General features: G+C 39.3%; 1 protein-coding gene and 1 long non-coding RNA gene across 2 annotated transcripts in view; one reads left to right on the plus strand and one right to left on the minus strand.

Annotated features, from left to right (window-relative positions):
• LOC118977410 (uncharacterized) overlaps positions 1-11003 on the plus strand; it is a 144058-nt gene extending 133055 nt beyond the window's left edge. Inside the window, exons 4-5 of the long non-coding RNA XR_005064527.1 lie at positions 9165-9338; positions 10959-11003. This is a non-coding gene — a long non-coding RNA (uncharacterized LOC118977410). The remainder of the gene's footprint in view (positions 1-9164; positions 9339-10958) is intronic.
• The window catches only part of CHST9 (carbohydrate sulfotransferase 9), a 237209-nt gene that overhangs the window by 93110 nt on the left and 123831 nt on the right, over positions 1-20268 (minus strand). The window contains exon 4 of the mRNA XM_037032310.1: positions 14253-14294. Coding sequence (XP_036888205.1) covers positions 14253-14294 — 42 coding nt within the window. The remainder of the gene's footprint in view (positions 1-14252; positions 14295-20268) is intronic.

Consider the following 20268-nt stretch of genomic DNA (forward strand, 5'->3'; position numbering starts at 1 on the left):
AACAAAACAAAGCAAAACCGAACCAAACATCACAACTTCTAATACATCATGTTATAGGAGAACTAAGGCTTGGAGAGGTGAAACGACTTGCCCAAGGCCCTACAATGGGCCAGATGTTGAGCCCAGTTCTATTGGATTCCAGAGTCCAAAGATTTGTAATGAAGCCCCCATTAGACTGTCAGCTGACTTCTCAAAAGAAACCATGCAGGCTAGAAGCAATTGGTAAGAAATATTCAAAGTGAGGAAAAGCAAGGACTTACAACCAAGACAACTCTACCTAAGCCATCATTTAGAATGGAAGACCAGATAAAGAGCTTCCCAGAGAAGAAATAGCTAAAGGAGTTCATTACCACCACACCAGCATCACATGAAATGTTACAGAAACTTCTTTAAGAAGAAGTAGATAAAAAAAAATATGAACAATAGAGTGGCAACAAATACATACCCATAAATAATTCAATCTAAAAATCAAAATAAACAAACGAGCAGAAGAGAAACAAAATCATGGATACAGAGAACATTTTGGTGGTTGCCAGGTGGGAGGGGGTCAGGGGGATGGGTGAAAAAGGTGAAGGGATTACAAAGTACAGATTGGTAGTTAAAGAAAAACCTTGGGAATATAAATTATAGCATAGGAAATAGAGTAGCCAAAGAACATGTATTCATGACCCATAGACATGGACAATGGTGTGGTGATTGCTTGAGGGAGTGAGGGTTGGGGGTTAGGTGGAGAGAACAAAAGGGGAAAAATTGGGACAACTGTAAAAGCATAATCAATAAACTATTAATTAATTAAAAACAAACAAACAAAGGCTTGTAATGACCAAGGAGAGAAGAGGAGCCAGGATCCAGCACAGAGCCACAGGAGAGAGGTTGATGTAGGGGAAAAGAATGCAATGTTGTCCGTTCTTTCACCCATGTGTACTTACCTGTGGTCAAGCAATTAATCCACAAGCAGGTGGTTATTAAACATCTGATGGGGGAAGGGCAGGAAATGATACAACAGAAGTTTATGGTGCACTCCCCTTAAACTCCATCATTTATGAAATAAAAGACTGCATGATTGAACTGGTAAGCACTTTGATGACACACGCAACAAATGTATCCGATAGTAACAAGTAAAGAGGTGTTCATAATTTCTCAGTCCATGAATTTGTGTGGTGTATAACAGTTGTCATGTCTGTGCAAAAGCTAATTTCCAGAGCATGTTGCACATTCTGGATCCACTGTTCATTTCAAAGCTCTCTAATATACATCATGAGTACACTCATGAATCATTAAGTTGTTTACCCTTGTAATATTGAGTGAATAGTTGTTAATCTAAATATACTTTTATAACTTGATTATGTCTTTGGCATGAAAAAATTCACACAAAAAAATCAAACAAGAAAACCATAGCTTGAGCCTAAAGCTTTGGGTGTTTAACATGAAATTTAACTATATCTATAAATGTCTGAGCATATTTCACTCTCTAACACCACCAAAGAATTAACTCAAAAAGGACTCTGTAGTTTAAAAAAGTTAACAAAGAGTTGTATTCAAGGTTCTTTGTCTCGGTTGCTCCTCTCTTTTGCATATATTAGTAGCACATTTTGTTTGATAATTAATTTAGGTATATATGTTTTCTTATGATCCCTGAAGACTACAAATTTCATTTCAAAGTTTCCATTTACCCAGATGATTTGTTTATTCCTTGAAAACTAATCTCCTGGCATTGCACCTTTCAAACAACAGACACACAGTAAATGCTAGCCAATTTGAATTTAATAAATTGGTTGCCAACTCTTGCTTTTATGTAAAAATGGGTTAGGCACACCCTGGGTAATGTCAATCCCTTTGAAAAAGTTGGTGAAATGAAAACTTTAAGTTCAACTACATTCTTGAAATTAAAAAGCTCTGATTGGGGTAAGTAGCATCACAAAGAAAATGTGAGTGCAGAAATATCGAATAGTGAGACTCCAGAGCTGTCCTTCTATGCCATCATTCGTGAGCCTGTGAAAACATGAGCACTTCACTGCAGCCAGCAACGTGCACACGCTCACCTTGGCATTTATTCCTGATTTTCAGTTTAAGTTAACACACACAAAAACTGATTTAAAAGTCAAATGAGGAAATTAGTTCTCTGTTCCAATCCCACAATGGTATCAACTAGCCAAATTTAGCCTTGGGAGGTATAAAAAATATCTAATACAATGAGTGGCAAATCTTTTCAAGAATCACAGATCTTTTAAAATGAATGTTGTTGCAACCAACCAACAAAAATGTATTTAGTGTTGTAAAGAGCCCCTCAAACTGCTCTATTATGAAACAACTACACTTATCTACAGATTCACTTCTAGATTTCAAAGTAGTGAATCAAGAACTATAGGATTTTTGACTTCGGCCAAGATGGAGGCATAGGTGGAAACACTGTACCTTCTCCGACAACCAAGTTTGAATACAACAAAGGTTTAGTAAACAAAGATGCAGCCAAAGAACAGAAAATTGAACTATACAGAAGTCTGACAAAAACAAACCGTTCAACCGGACCGGTAAGAGGGGCGGAGCCAGCAGCGGAGCCAGCAGCGGAACGGGGGTCAGGTAGGAAGGATCCCCCGACCCCAGGCGCTCAGGCGTGGGGTGGCGATGGGCAGACCCAGTGGGGGCACAGGGTGGTGGGCTGACTGCGGTCACACATTCGTGCGCAGTGAGACAGACCACGTAGGCCCCAGTAGCAGGAAGCAGCAGAGGGGACTGCCATGGCTCCTCTTTGACCCTGCCCCCACAAACAGCTCCTCACAACCTAGAGACTGAGTGGCCCGGCCCTGGTGAACACCCAGGGCTCCTCTCCTCATACATAACAGGCACAAACAGTAGAAAACATGGCTCAAGAACTCAAAGCCCCAGAACCAATAACTCTAAGGGACCAAGAAATAGTGAACCTCTCAGATGCACAGTTCAAAATACTGGTGATCAGGATGCTCACAGAACTGGTTGATTTTAGTCACAAATTAGAGGAACATATGAAGGCTAAACTAATTAAAATGAAGGGAAATGCACAGGAAACCAATAGTGATGGAAAGGAAACTGGGACTCATATCAAGGGAGTGGACCAGAAAGAAGGAAGAAATGACCAAACAGAAAAATGTGAAGTAACAAGAATTCAAAAAAATGAGGAGAGGAACCTCCAGGACATCTTTAAATGTTCCAACATCTGAATTATAGGGGTACCAGAAGGGGAAGAGGAACAGCAACAAGTGGAAAACTTATTTGAACAACTAATAAAGGAGAATTTCCCCAGTCTGGCAAAGGAAATAGAATTCCAGGAAATCCAGGAAGCTCAGAGAGTCCCAAAGAAGTTGGACCTAAGAAGGAACACACCAAGGCACATCATAATTACCTTAGCCAAGATTAAAATGAAGGAGAGAATCCTAGAAGCAGCAAGAGATAAGGGGACAGTCACCTACAAAGGAGTTCCCATCAGACTGTCAGCAGATTTCTCAAAAGAGACCTTACAAAGAAGGGGCTGGAAATAAGTATTCCAAGTTATGAAATCCAAAGACCTACATCCAAGATTGCTCTATCCAGCAAAGCTTTCATTTAAAATGGATGGACAGATAAAGTGCTTCTCAGATAAGATCAAATTCAAGGAGTTCATCACCACCAAGCCCTTATTATATGAAATGTTAAAGGGACTTATCTAAGAAAAAGACGATAAAAAATATGAACAGTGAAAGGAGAGCAAACCCACAGTTATTAACAACCACACCTAAAACAAAAGCAAACCAAGAGGACAGCTAGATCAGGAGTGGAACCATAGAAATGAAGAACACATGAAGGGTTAGCAACAGGGGAGTGGGAGGAAGAGAAAGGGGGAGAAGGTACAGAAAATAGCATAGACAGTAGGTAGAAAATAGATAGGGGGAGGGCAAGAATAGTAGGGGAAATATAGAATCTAAAGAACTTGAGACACGTGGTCATAAACTAAAGGGGAGGAATGGTGGGGGGAGGGGTGTGCAGGGTGGAGGGGAATGAAGAGGGGGGAATAGAACAATTGTAATGGCATAATCAAGAAAATATATTTAAAAAAGAAGTATAGGATTTTCGTAAGAAATACAGTTCATTTCCTGAAAAGAATTATTATTATTATTTTTTAATCCTTGCCCAAGAACATTTTCTTCCATTGTTTTTAGAGACATTTTCCCCAACATTTCCCATTGACATGAAAGAGAAACACTGATTGGCTGCTTCCCACACACACCTGGATGGGGATTGTATTGCTCTGACCAGGGATTGGACCCGAAACCCAGGCATGCGCCCTGACTGAGAATCCAACCCACAATCTTTCAGTTACGGGACAGTGCTCCAACCATCTGAGCCACACTGACCAGGGCACCTGAAAACAATTTTTAAATTGAACAATGATTGATTGAAAATATTTTCTGTAAAGACAATGTAAAGACCAGGGGGAAACTTTTCATTTTTTTTAAACAGATTTCTCAGTTGCAGTAAATGCTATTCACAGCACATTTTAGACTTTCTCTTGATATTTATTTCTGTGATACTTTTCTCTCTTGCCATTCTCATTATCATCAGCCTTTTAGTCTCTCTTTTCCATTTAAAACATTTATTTATTAATCTCCATTGTTTGTGTCACTAAGGATTCTGTGCTTCATCTCTTGTATATCTCTACATTTAGTCTTTTGGCTCCCTTCTATAAAGTTGATTATTCATTAATATTTGTTTCCATTTCAGCTTCTCCCCCAAACTAGGTTTTATTTACTGTTATTTGCAGATATCCAACTTGATCCTAAAGCTAACAAAAAGGTATTACAATTTCTTGACGTTTTGCTAAGACATCTTTGTAACCATTGCATTCTGGCTCTTCTGCAAGCTCACCATCCTGGCATTTTATGCCCCATGTTCTTTCAACGTGTTCCAGACTACTCAGTATGGGGGGGCTTTTATTTTCCCAAGTTTAAGTGGGTACACCATTCACTGAGAGGTGAGGGGAATGCTTATTTGAGGAAGAAAGGCTAATGGCTGACCGTACAATGGTAGGAACAGAGGCAGAGAGAGGATGCTGACTTTGATCCTGGACCCATGCCGTTTACTTGCTTCTCTTGAAGACTCTGTGGGGAGGGAAACATGCTAACATATTTTGTCCACAATTCTTTATGGTGGGAAACAACTTCAAGTGATAGGGAGAGTCATGTAGGGGCTCCTATGCTCCAGGAGACTAGGCTGGCTGGTCTTGAAAGTTAATCTGCAAACCTGATCAGTGGGCTGAGGTCTCTGTACACAGTTCTTGGTCTCATGCTTTCATTTCCTTTACTACCTTGTATAATTTACATGAACTCTTTCAAACTTTTTAGTGGACCACCTGCTACTAGTTTCTCTCTGTTCTGTCCACATGTCCTGCTTGAGAATGATCTGAGGGTCATACACGATGCATGTTGTCCTTGTGGTCTCATCCTAAGTCCTGGACACAATTTCAAGACTTTCCTCAACTTAAATATCTGACTCCTGGTCTTCTCCTTACTTCTTCAGCATGTTCATCAATGGGCACCTCAGACCTCTTAGATGGGTTCTAAATCCAAAACCACCTTGTCAGTGTTCCCCTCTGCCTCACATTTCTATGGACCGCTTGTCTTAAGAATCCTGTTCAGCAAACACTACAGAGTGACCCAGTCACCCCAGGTCATGTACTCTCAGTCAGCACACATCAGCTACTCTTCAGGGACTCTAAAACAAAGGTATTAATTACTATCCCTTATTCTAGCTATAAATACCTCATGCTTTTTGGATGAGGAGCATGGGCTTCACTTTGAGCTCATGGAAGAGGACCACCTTCAACAACTTAACTCCTGACCATGGCAAATAAGGCCCCACAGTTGTCTTACCACTACCCGTTTCTCCTACCTCGCCTTTGCCTGTCTCTCCCCTCCCTGTACCCTACCACGCTGGCCCAGATCACACAGGTTCTTCTCTGCCCAAGGATGTCATCTGTGCTGCTCCTGCTGGGCAGACTGCTCTTCCCTTACTTGGCTTTTGCACGGATGGGTCCCTCTCCACCCATCTCTGATTAGATGCCACCTGCCCACCCAGACAGGGCTCCTTCCCTGTTACTGCCCTGCACGGTGCCCTGTAATATTCTGCAGAGCATCTAACACATCAAAAACAATACTTTCGTTGACTTGACTAATTCCCCTCATTTGGATGGGAAGCCCCTAGAGTTTGGTACCTAGTCTGTCGGTTCACCACTGCCTGTCAGGTACCTACCATGCAGTATGAATCAATAAATATTAACCAAAGGGACAAGCACTATCAGAGCTTTCCTCTGTTCTTGGTGATGAGGATATTATACAAACACACATTGCATATATATTTAAGACATATTAAAGTTTTTTTATATTTAAATCAATATATGCACCAAATCATCTTCTTAGGGAGACCTGATGATTTGCTGTCATCCTCTTACTCTAAAGATGAGGATACAGAACAGAAACAGCGTGGTCTGGCTCCCTGGGATTGAAGACATTGCTCAAGGACAGTGAATGATGCTATCAAATCATGTGTGCTATAAAGTCATTATCATACATAGGATGTTCAAAACTCACAGTGAGCTTTTTTAGCCCTTCAATGTTGACAATTCTAAAACCCACTATTATAAATTTGCTTTCTACTTCTCAGAAAAAGGAGGATAAATCAAGGAGACACTTGAAAATTAACAAGCATCATAAACTTACAAAACTGCAGACACAGCTATGCTGCCATCATTATAAACATGCTTCTTTATCTGCCCGCAAACTGTCCTTATTATTATTCCCAACTTAAAAAGTTGTGATCACCACTCTTTGAGCAGTAGCAGAATACTTCACAACCTGGGGGTAAACAAAGATTTCTCAGGACACTCAAAAGCACTAACCATAAAAGAGAAAAACAATGTATTGTTCTTTATCAAAATAAAAAATTTATGCTCATCAAAAAGAACTTTAAAGAAAATAAAACTAATGGGAAAACCGCACACTAGGAAAATACTTACAATACATGTATCTGACAAAGGACTTGTAATGCAGAATATCTGACGAACTCATACCACCAATAGTCAACAAGTAAGCTAGTAAAAACGAGAAAAACCTTGAATCGATATCTCACCAAAGAAGATGCACAAATGGGCGGCAGCACATGGAATGACAATCAGCACCATTAGCCACCAGAGACACGCCAATTAAAAACACAAGAGACCCTATTTCATTCTCATTCTTGGAAGAAAGGAGCATCTCCAACTTCCAACATTATTGGTCAATGGTTGTGCGTCTTCTTGTACAGTTAAATTTTATGATCAGGAATTCTATTCTGTGGTGTTTATGCAACAGGAATGAAAACATATATTCACACACAGGCTTGTTCAAGAGTTTTCAGAGCAGTGTTATTCATACAGTCCCAAACATGCAGAAACAATGCGAAGGTTGAGAATAGGAAAATGGATAAATACTTTGTAGTTTAGTTATACAATGGAATATTACTCAACAATAAAAAGGGACTAAACTATGGGCACTTGCAACAGTCTCATATATATTATAGTAAGTGGGCGGGGCATTTACAAAGCATGTGCTGTATGATTCCATTCAGACGAAGTTGAAGAATAGACCAAACTAAGCTATGGTGACGGAATTGAAAAGGTCTCGTGGACACGGGCAATAACTATGATTGCAGGAGGGGAGGGAGGTGGGTAGGGGTGGTAGAGAGAAGGTCCAAGGCGGATAAATGGCAATGGAAAAAATACAATAAAAAGTGGTTGCCTGGGCTGTGGGGAAGAGATGAGGAATCGGGGGTGGGGAAGAGGTGGTGGGGTTGTGTATTGGAATTGACTGGAAAGGACCACAAGGAAACTATTTAGCGTGTGAGATTCACTGTCTTATTTTGAATGCTATCATACAGGTTATATGCAATTGTCAAAACTAACTGAATTGAACACTTAAGAAGACTTGTGCATTTTATTGTAAACAGTACCTCAATTTTAAAAATTAAGAAATTTTAAATTTCAAAATTTTTAAAATTGAGGTACTGTTTACAATACCTGTTCTAATATTTTAAAGAAATTTTAATGTTAAACATTTTACAGAACAGTTTCCTACTTTCTAGGCATAAGAAACATTAAAAAAATTCTGGCTCTATTGAATTTAACATACCTAGTTTACATTGTATGATGATAACATTAATTTATCCGTTTCAAAAAGATAAAGAATTATCCCCCCAAACAAAACAAAATGAAACAAAACCCACCCCCTCATTCCTTGCTCTGAATTAGGATTTTCAAAGATGAATGTCATTACCACAATATACCAGCAAGGGGAGTAGTTACACTTTGAGAAGAATTTCATTGCCGCTGATGAAATTAACAAGACCCCAAATTGACTTTTGGGTGTATCCACAATGCAAATGACAGATCATTATAATGCAAGAAAAAAAGATTGGAAACCTTGACCCAACAGATTACTCTGCACTTCAATGAGAAGGGGAAAAACACTTGCAGATCAGCTTATTAAAATAATATATCCATGTAATTCAGGTACCAGGAGATTATTTAAAACAATAGCTAAATTAACCATGAGATGCCCCTTTTTCTTTGTTAATTGTTGCCATACAAGAATAATGTGCACCTCCTTTCCCCATGAAATGAAAAGATCCCAACAATTCCACAGAATATTTTTATGGATGTGGGAATCATAACATCAGTTTGTGCAGAATTTTCAAGCTTTTTGGACACTGAAGTCTGTCTGAAAGCAGGTGAGGCTTTCAGACAGACTTTTCTTTTGTCCTATAGCAAAAGGGATTTTCAGATGAGACTGTTAGGCCATGAATCTGAAGGTTTATGCTGCATTTTTTATATCACCACGTTCATCACTTCTCGTAAGATTTGTAAGGCTTAATTCTCACATAGTCTCAGAAAGGCTGTAGGAAAGTCTCTATCCTTTCCTACTAGCTTTGGTAATCCTGGATTTGCAGAGAAGAATGTCCTGCCTGTCAATGGGACGTGTGTCCCTAGGCACGAGCAAGGGCAGGGCTGCCAGCTAGGGATACTCATAGTATATAAACATAGGTTTAACTTCCTCCTTTCTACTTTTACCTTAATAATAACCCTGACCTTGATTCTAATACCATATCACCTTTTTCTCAAGTCTCCTCATTCCCCAGAGAAGGTGAGCACAGAGGAGCCCTGGAAAATGCCGAGGCATGCCCAGCCTGGGGCTGATGCCCCCACTTGTCCAGAAGCCACATCTCTGACATTGGTAGAGCTCGTGAACAGGAGACGTGCCTCCCCTTCTTGGAGCTGGATGAGCACAGGACACTGTGTATGCTTTCCCAACATTCTCTTCCAGGAACCGTGGGGACGACACACCTATAAAGTGCAGAGCTCTCGGGAGTGGGCACAGGGTGTGTGACTGAGTCTACTTGAACATGCGAAGTTGTGGCCAGGAGCAAGTTTTCCTTTAAAATCACACTCCACTGCAGCTTTCCACAAAGGTGGCGCTGCTACCTGGGGAGAGAGTGTGCTATTGGTAGGTAAAAAGGTATCACCCTTGACTGTGTATAGCCTTTTGCTGGGACACACACCCCGCCCAAAGATTTTCTTCGTGAAAACCCAAGGAACACCTTTCAGTTCACTTACCCTAAGAGATGATTTTGAATTACTTCTACTCAGGAAATGCTTTCCTTCTAGAAGGGAACCCTGACCTTCTAGAAGGAAAGCATTTTTTCAGTCTATAAATGGAGACTCAGGAAAGTATAGGATCCAGAGTAAGAAGACTCAAGTTTTAGACGGTGCCATGAACATTTTATCAAGATCCTCAAGTCTGTGATGTTCCAATCTGGACTGCATTCTTGCTGGCAAGGATTCATGGGATTATCCCGCAATGAACAAAGGAGGTATACAGAGCAGTGAGAAAATACGTAAATGAAAGGCCACTGTGTGCATACTCCTGGTTTTGAATTTGCCATTGGATGGACATGAATCTTGTGTTCTTTCACCTAAGTGGGAAATAAACCAAAAGACTGTCTCCTAAGGGTGACTAGTATCTGCGAGATCTTTAAAGGATGGAGATGAAGTTTAAAGAGTCCAGAAGGGAGACGTGTTAATCAAAGAAGGAAAGAGAAGGACAATATAAATGGATAGAGGGTGTCTGTGGTTGTTTTTACTGAGAAGTGAGTTGCTCCCTCGAGCAGATCTAAAGGAAGTCTGCGTACAAACTAGGCGGCAATGAAATGGTAGTTGCAGAGAGCTCTCTGGTCTGGCTGGCAGGACACCAAGCGATGAAAGCACATTCAGGAAAAGGTTAGTGTGCATCTGTGGCAGGGAGGGAGAATCCCCGGTCTGAATCTCCAGTCTGAATCCCCAGTCTGAGACGGAATCGGGAGAAACATCCCCTGGTGCTTCCTACCCTGGGGGAAGGCAGAGATGGGGTAAACCCCAGCATACCTCCACCCAAGTAGGGAAGGACCATGGGGAGTGAGGATGTGATGTGTTCTGGAACAATCTACACATCTTTGAGTTACCAGAGCCGACTGAAAGAAATGTACACAAAACAAGGTGCTTAGAGGTGAATTCTGTATGATTCGTTACTATTCAGAGAAGAATGGGCTTTGGGAGCAAAGCCTGAGGAGAAAGAAAAAAAAAACTCTGGGGTTTCCCAACCCTAATGAGTCTCTACAGTTATATTTTTCACCGAATCTAAAATTTTGTCTGAATTTGACAGGGTTTTCCTGGTGTTTCAAATATTATTTATGGAAGATGCCTACATTCATTATTGGCAAGGATCTTGGATAGTAGCCAGCACCTGGAATATAGTATATGCTTAATGAATAATTACTGGGTGAATGAATCAAGCATATTCCCAAACGAGAACTGTGTTTTACATTAATTAAAATAGGAGTCAATAATGTGCAAGATACAGCCTATATTCTCTTTCTTACAGTCAACTGGCAACCTGAGAACATGGTCCAGCAATTTGAATCTCCCTCTGAGGTAAGTTTAGTAACTATCGAGAGAGATGTTGGCAGCTCTCTCCTGGGGTCCACAAAGCATTTTAGGAGGACAGTGGACATTATCTTAGTGGCCGGCGAGATAACCCACTTCCTAGTGTGTGAGAGAACATGTGGTCCTGCCTATTGCAACCAGTGAATTCTCTACTGAGGTCTAGAACTGATGCTGATGGCATGAGAAACAAGTCTGGCTTGCAGCCTAGCTCTTTTCTACTTGGTTCAAATTCCAGTTTTTTATTCCAAGGAGGTAGAAGTCTTTCCTGCTGCCTCATGTGCACAGGAAGTACTAAAACTGAAGCGGAAAAGGAGGTGGGGAACAGGCTGGGGTGGGGACTGTGAGCCAAGGGTGAAGGGGCAGGCAGGGGTCTGGTGGATCTCTGAGTAATACCCTGTGGCTGGAACTCAGCTGATGAAAGAGTATATAACTGGGAGATGTACTCTGGCAACTCAAGCCACTTCCTTAATAATAAAAAGAGCCTCAGGATCCCAGGACCCTGAGTAGAAAAGGCAGTATTCTGCCACCCCAGTGTTGGACGGGGATGGGAGCACCAGACCTTCAAGCTTCTGGGATATGCATTGATCAATCTTTTCAATTGTTCCCCTCAATGACGCAGCACTGGCTTTGACCTTCCCCAACTGTAGGTCCATCACATCATCTGTTTTGGCTGCTCCGGAGCTCGTAGGTATGGCTGTACTGGCAAACTCATAGTTTCAGAATGGGCTCTTAGTTCTGCTTAAAAAACATTTTTACATGCCCTGTCTTGTTTTCCTTCCCCATTGTGGTCTTTCTCCCTCCTCAAGACAAGCTCCTATTCACAGATGATAATTATCTAGTCCTATCTGTAGAGCCCCTTTATGTGAATACATTGGACATACCTTATTTTTAATAATCTAATGACTCACATAAGCTGTGCATTGTTACCCCCATTTTATAGACAACAGCTCAGCGAGGTCACTCTGCATGTGTTCTGGCCACTGCATCAGACTGCTTCTCGATATGGAAAGTTTTACCATTTAGAACGTGCTGTCACATACATTACACAGTTCTCCAACCCAAGAATTAAATGTGATTATTGCGTCCATTTTACAGAAGACAACCCTGAAAGGCAGGTAGGTTTTGTGACATCATTCACGGGCAGCTGAGCTGGGATTCGAACTTGTGTCCTCCTGGTCTACATCCTGTGCTTATCCAAAGTATAGTGTAAAGAAAATTGAAGCTCTCAGACATGAAGTCCCTCATATTTCTTTATGTCCACCATCAAATTTATCATTCTTTTTTGACTCCTTCTCTTCTCCTGTTTCAGGGAGTTCACTCTATTCTGTATTCCTAAAAGTTCCCTCAATTGTTTATGAGAGAATTATCTATTCCCATTTCTTCAAATTTCAACTGTCTGCAGATGACTCTCAAATAAATCATTCTCAGTTCCAATCTTTTAAATTACTAAGTAAGGGCCTATTTTCATAGTAACATGCCTTTATATATATTACATACAACTTCCCCACCCCCTCAGTTCTCCACAACTAAATATATCTGTTTTTCTTGAGCAATTCACACACTTCCATACCTCTATGCTTTTGCTAATGTTGGTTTGAAATGTTGTTCTTCTTTTTATCTACTTGTAGGAATTGTATCTAGTCGTTAAGAATGAGCTCAAATGTTATAGCTATAACAAATACTTCCCCAATTCTTCCAGTCAGATATAATGGTATGTTCTTTATGTTCCCAAAGTATTTGGCTTACAAGAATAAACACATCACCTATCACACGAAAAAATTATTTGTCTTCATCTCTGTTTCACATTAGGGGCTGTCAGCACAATAGAGAAGAGATGAGAATTTTATTTATCCCCACACATGTTGAAGCAATAAGCATGGCCCTTGAGTGGTTGTTGAATGAATGAATGAATGGTAATTCATTACTATTCCAATTTTTCAACATGCCCCTGGAAGGCATGATCTGGGATTATTTTTTTCTTATCATAAATCTTCACTATTATCCTGGGAATTTGTCTTGCCTGTTTTGTGAAAATATTGAGTTTTAAATTTAAAAAATTACCTGCTGTATGAAAAACATGAAAAAGAAAAGGGAATGACACATCATTTCTCTTATAAAAGTAAATACACTCCATCATCTAGGTAATCAATGGTACAGATAAGCAGAAAATGATATTAAAATTTATATTTGTAAATTAAAAAATAAGTTTATAGAAATTGATCTTCTAGTAATAAATACTGTGTTCACATATAACCCAATAGCAAACTTCCTTAGATTGGAATGAGTTTGGGAATGTAGAAAGAAAAGGAAGAAGCTGGCCTGAATTAGGGGAGTGAGAATTACTGAAAGCAATGCAGCTTTATTACTTTCAATACTTTGATCTGCCAGTAAAGTCTGTGTAAGGAGACATCGACTTAATGGCATGGATCCTCGTTTCATAGTTGAATCTTATTTTGCCTAAAGACCATATGCTAGAGTCCGGAAAACAGTTATTCTTTTAAAATAAGTTGCAAATGTTGCCTCTACTTATCAAATCCATGGCCTGCACACGATTCAAAGGTCAATTTCATGGTAGTCTTGGTCAAATGGTCTAAGTTATGTATTACTAAATATCTGAATTAGTAAGGTTTTATTGTATTCTTAGAGAAAGACATTCTGTAAAAAGTCCAGTGTCTCCAGGAAGCATTAAATACTTAAAAAAAAAGATCTTAAAATTTAGTTTTAGAGAGAGGGGAAGGGAGGGAGAAACAGAGGGAGAGAAGCATTGCCTATTTCACATGCCCCAACAGGAGACTAAACTTGCAACCAGGGCACGTGCCCTGACAAGGAATCAGACTGGCCGCCTTTCACTTTGCAGGATGATGCCCAACCGAGCCACACCAGTCAGGGCAGTGTTAAATATTTTTAAAGAATAACAGAAAAAAGTAAACACTTTCAAATAAAATCAACATTAGTTATTCATTAAGCTAGATATAACTGCAACCTATCTCAGAAGTTTTGGTTTCCTCTGTAAATGATAAGAGGGCAAGGATCCTGGTTTCCTTCCTTCTCTCCCTGACCCTCCAAGACTTTCTACCCCAACAATGCCACATAGGCTGTGCCTTCTGGTGACAGCTATCCTTGTAAGAGCAGGTGTTTAAAAGCGACACTATGGGATTTTCAGATATTCCAGTTGTTTTTCTGCTTATCTATCACTACCCAAGACTCAAACATTATAGAGAGTTTTACTCACTGATTCTGGGTACAGGCTGCAAGTAATTTACTGGTCCCCATCCTAGAAAAGAAGAGAAAGGGAATTGAAATTCATATATTAGCACCACATCCAAAGATATTTAATAAACTTTTTACATAAAGATACCTCAGAGACTCTAATATTTTATTTTTAATGAAGAAAATCATGGGGAGGTTTTAAACATAGAATATGCCATCCCCTCTGGGATAATGAAGAGGTGAGGGCATGGTGTCACTTATCAGAAAACCGGGCATTATATGTTCAAACTTGGTACCAGAAAGACTGAGCTTTCTGCGAGTTTCCTCTGTTTCAGAGAAAGGAGCTGGGGATGAGTGAGGCAGGTGGAGTTGCAAACTGTCCATTGCAAGGAAGAACATTTCCCTGGGTTCTTTGCCATCTACGCCAGAACATCAACATGTTGATATGCGATTACAGCTTTCGCTTGGGATCTTTGAGTAAAACTGGTGCTCAGGATAAATATGCCATGTGCATTTCTTGCCCCACTGGGTCCACTGTTAGATACCTTAGTTTGTGAAGCTTGGAAGAGTAAATGAACTAAAATCTAGGATATAAGAAATAGGCTCTTTGAGTGAACTGATCCCAAGAATGTCTAAATTATCCAGAACTAATGGTATCGTAGTTTACTCTGTAGAGAAGGGCTTTAAGAAAGAAATGTTGGGGTTTGGTTTCCCTTGAACCAATGAGTTTTCATCCTGATAATTAAGGAGAACCTCTTTCTAACAGAGGAAGTTGCTAGAAGTAGCACAGTGCAGGGGACCGCCATGGGGTCCTGCACAGCAGGCGGTGAGCAGCTGGTGAGTGAAGCTTCATCTGTATTTACAGTCATTCCCCACGGCTCTCATTTCTGCCTGAGCTCCGCCTCCTGTCAGATCAGGGGTGGCATTAGATTTTCCTAGGAGCAGGAACCCTACTGTGAACCTCACATGTGAGGGATCCAGGTTGCACACTCCTTAAGAGAATCTAATGCCCGATGATCTGAGGTGGAGCTGATGCCGTGATGCTAGCGCTGGGAGCAGCTGCAAGTACAGATCATCATTAGCAGAGATGTTTGACTGCCCAGAGACCACAATAAATCAATTGCTTGCAGACTCACATCAAAACCCTATCAGTGAGTGGCAGGTGACAATTAAGCTGCATCTGGTGGCAGGCTATAAAGCCACCCCCACTTCCACGGAAAAAGTGTCTTCCAAGAAACTAGTCCCTGGTGCCAAAAAGGTTGGGGACTGCTGGCACAGTGTATTTCTTCCTTCTCATCATCTATGGCGTGGAGTGGGGAGAGCCTGAGCAAGTTCTGAAAACAATCCCTGGGAACTACAAGGTGGTGACTCTATGACTATTTAGCCTTTTGCTCTATAGATTACACAGTTTCAATTCTCTTAAATAAAATATTATATTGATAAATATATACCATAATTATATACTGTATAACATACCAAAATATAATTTTAATATGAATATACATTTGCATGCTAAACTACAGATTAATATATTATATTCTAAATTGTATATACAGATATGTTAAGTTTTGCTCTCTGGATGCTATCTTGTTTTTAAAAATGTCTCTAAGTATGTTGATTAAAAACTTGAATACGTACTCAGGGATGATAAGGCTTAAGCGATGGTAGGTTTAATTCTCTGTCCTGCTGTCCTTCTCCATTTAAACAACCTACTATCAGTGCAACTCATTTATAATGTTGCTATTCTAACCCTAAATGAGACAATAGTCCTATTGACACTTCCTTTTTAAATTAATCTTTCACTAAATTTCCTTCGTGTTAAAACTTGCCAGTTTATACTTACATCAATTAAATGTTGTTCTATCTTTAGAATGATTTTAGAAATATATCCAAGGGTATTTTGAATTGTAGTGTTGTGAGTTTCCTGGTATAAGGTACTAGCAGCTCCACTTGGTCTAGTAATTTCTGCATTTTGAATGGAGGTATTTATAAGTCACTTGTATAGTTCATCAATAAGTTATGAGTTCTACAGTATAACTGATCCCCATGGGTTGGAACTTGATATGTAATGCATGGCTTCAACCCACTCTGATGTAATTGCAACTCTATATTTACTTGTCCACCCATGTAACAGTAGCATGATTAAGGTCACACTTTCATGGCTTCGTGATAAGAATATTGCTTAGGCTAGGATCTAAAATCTTCCTCCATACAAAACTGATTTTATCCAGTATATTCTCATTGTCTATGTAATATGACACGTAACCATGGAAGGAAATTAAATTCATGTGGAAAAAATAACTATTCAAAAAGTCAAATGCAGCTGCTTTCTTATCTCTTAGGATATTCTGGTAAATTGCTTATTGATTGCATGGGGAATTGTTCTCATCCGGTATTGCTTTTAAGCTATCTGGCTCACTGTGATCAAGTTTTACATTGACTGGCTTTTCCTCCCATTCCCACGATGGCTCAAATAAAAAGGGTCATCTAACATTTTATATATATATAAATATATATATATTTATATTTATTATATATATATATATATATATAGTGGTAAAAAACCACAAATATGAGATCTATCCTCTTAACAAGTTTTTACATGCACAATACCATACTGTTGGCTGTAAGTACAATGGTGTATAGCAGATTTATAGAACTTTGTCATCTTGCATGACTGAAACTCTGGATTGATTGAATAGTAATTCCACATTTCCCTCCACCCAGCCTTTGGAAGCCTCCATCTGACAATTTCTTAAGGGTCTTAATTCTTATTGACTCTAGGGCATAGTAATAAGAGTACACTTAGAAACTGCATAGTCTTTCCTGGTCCAGTTTGGCTCCCCACACGTCATGGTCAGAAGCATATTAGTTAGATGAATGCATGTCTACTACACTATACAGTAAACTTGTTAAAGCACAGAAATGATCCAGTCTTGGCTCTGTATAATTTCCCTAGTTGAGAGTCATGTATACATATGTATTGAATTAAGTTAAATTTTAATATTTCCTTTCAAGGGTTGATATTAATGTTAATTTTAAGGATCTTATAAAAAGACAGGAAAGTAAATAGCATTTACTTTTAAATTTATGAATTGTCTCTCCCCTCCCAATAACAGTAACAGCATGGATATCTCTTTAAAGATTTTGATGATACCTTCTTTTTTTTCTAATATTTTATTTATTTTCAGAGAGAGGGGAAGGGAAGGAGAGAGGGAGAGAAATATCAATGTGTGGTTGCCTCTCATGTGTCCCCCACTGGGAACTGGCCTGCAACCCAGGCATGTGCCCTGACTGTGAATTGAACCGCGATCGTGTGGTTCACAGGCCCGTGCTCAATCCACTGAGCTACACCAGCCAGGGCTGATGATACCTTCTTATATATAGACCACTGGTCTTTCTATATATATATTTTAATGTAATGACTACTTAGGGTTTGGGCTCAGTCAATACAATTAGGATAGACTGCCTTGCTACTTAATCATATATTAAACAACTGTGAATGCATTTCCATGGTCAAGTTATAAGAATGATTTTAAATGTCAGCATTTGAGATTGTTTCAAATAACAGAAATTAACGGAGTTTGACCAGACCCCCTAAAATAAATGAGTTTAAATCTCACGTCTAGTGTACATGTTTTTATATTGTATTTACAAGATTGATTACGGCATTAAAGGCTTAATTCAGTGGCATAGTCGATTTCATGAAACAGGATCTTTCCTCTTCATCACATTACTTCATTCCCAGTTGTTTTTGCTTTTGGTGGTAAAGCGTGTTTCACCTGTTGAAACTTGGCACAAGCCTCGTGCTAAGTGAATAGGTCTAGATCTTGATAGAAAATATATATTTTAAACAAATAGCACTTCACTGATCCTTTTTGAGGGTTCGAGAGCTTCATGCAGCATGAACAGCACACTGAACCAGGCAGGGCTCACATGCGCACAAGAGAATTCAAATATGCCCACAATGTATTTTCCCCAAAGTAATTCTTCTGGCCACGTAATAAACCATTTATCATCATCCTCGCCTAACAGAAAATACGACAACAGAAAAGATCAGACAGTTTCCTAAGGCCATGTGGCAATTTGTTGTTAAAATTGAAATAGGTAACATTTCATGAATGACCCAGTTTTTCCCCCCAGCTAAACTGTTAAGAAATGTGATCGATACTCTCTTAATTTTACACTCAAGTATTCTGGTACAAAAAAAATGATTGCAATGACGTTTAGGTCATTTGTTGTCTAATGTTTGGTTATTGGATTTAAAAGTTTATCTCAATATTTTCTTTTGAAATATTGATTTGGTTTATCCTTACCTTCTTTTCTGTTTTAAAATTACCTGGTGCACAATATTAAATCAGTAAGGACCATAATAACAGCTAACATGTACTGAATCCTTATTGAATATCAGACACGCTGCTGAGTACTTCCTATGAACCTTATCTAACACTGGAAGAATCCCATGGCAATACNTTAATCATATATTAAACAACTGTGAATGCATTTCCATGGTCAAGTTATAAGAATGATTTTAAATGTCAGCATTTGAGATTGTTTCAAATAACAGAAATTAACGGAGTTTGACCAGACCCCCTAAAATAAATGAGTTTAAATCTCACGTCTAGTGTACATGTTTTTATATTGTATTTACAAGATTGATTACGGCATTAAAGGCTTAATTCAGTGGCATAGTCGATTTCATGAAACAGGATCTTTCCTCTTCATCACATTACTTCATTCCGAGTTGTTTTTGCTTTTGCTGGTAAAGCGTGTTTCACCTGTTGAAACTTGGCACAAGTCTCGTGCTAAGTGAATAGGTCTAGATCTTGATAGAAAATATATATTTTAAACAAATAGCACTTCAATGATCCTTTTTGAGGGTTCGAGAGCTTCATGCAGCATGAACAGCACACTGAACCAGGCAGGGCTCACATGCGCACAAGAGAATTCAAATATGCCCACAATGTATTTTCCCCAAAGTAATTCTTCTGGCCACATAATAAATCGTTTATCATCATCCTCACCTAACAGAAAATACAACAACAGAAAAGATCAGACAGTTTCCTAAGGCCATGTGGCAATTTGTTGTTAAAATTGAAATAGGTAACATTTCATGAATGACCCAGTTTTCCCCCCAGCTAAACTGTTAAGAAATGTTATCAATACTCTCTTAATTTTACACTCCAGTATTCTGGTACAAAAAAAAAATGATCGCAACGACGTTTAGGTCCTTTGTCGTCTAATGTTTGGTTATCGGATTTAAAAGTTTATCTCAATATTTTCTTTTGAAATATTGATTTGGTTTATCCTTACCTTCTTTTCTGTTTTGTTTTAAAATTACCTGGTGCACAATGTTAAATCAGTAATGACCATAATAACAGCTAACATGTACTGAATCCTTATTGAATATCAGACACACTGCTGAGTACTTCCTATGAACCTTATCTAACACTGGAAGAATCCCATGGCAATATGACCTGTAGCACTTTATTTTTCATAACTCAACTTTTCGGGTCTGTCCAAAACATCAGCATAGAAATAGCAATTGTGTTCTGCATTCATATGTCATTAGTTTACATAATTTATAATTGAATCTAATAATTATATGAACAAGTACAATTGACACAGTAGGTTTTAGAAACAGACTCTTGGTTCACATACGTATGCCCAGGTGGGGGCAAAAGTGTATGGGTGGGCTAGGGGGACAGCAGGTGAGGCCCCGGTGGTGAATAGCTGTGAGCTTCGGTCGGTAGGTTATGTCTAGGGAAGGGAGAGAGTAACTGAATCAGGGAAACCGTTTAAAAGGAGGCCAGTTAAAAGAACTTCTGCTGTATATGATATTTTAGGTATGCCTTACTATGGTAAAATTAAACTAAAAACCAATTTTTTAAGTGGAAGGAAAAGGAAGGAGGGGCTGAGTTTATGCATCTTGTCCAAGATTGCAAAACTTGAGGTGAAACCAAGATTTGGCTTCAGAATTCAGCTTCTCAACCCAGCATGCGATTTGTCTTTCCCTCCATCCCATGGGCCTCAGGACA

This window comes from Sturnira hondurensis, unplaced genomic scaffold, assembly GCF_014824575.4.
Source record: "Sturnira hondurensis isolate 20B ecotype Veracruz unplaced genomic scaffold, ASM1482457v3 Scaffold0001872, whole genome shotgun sequence".
Lineage (NCBI taxonomy): Eukaryota > Metazoa > Chordata > Mammalia > Chiroptera > Phyllostomidae > Sturnira > Sturnira hondurensis.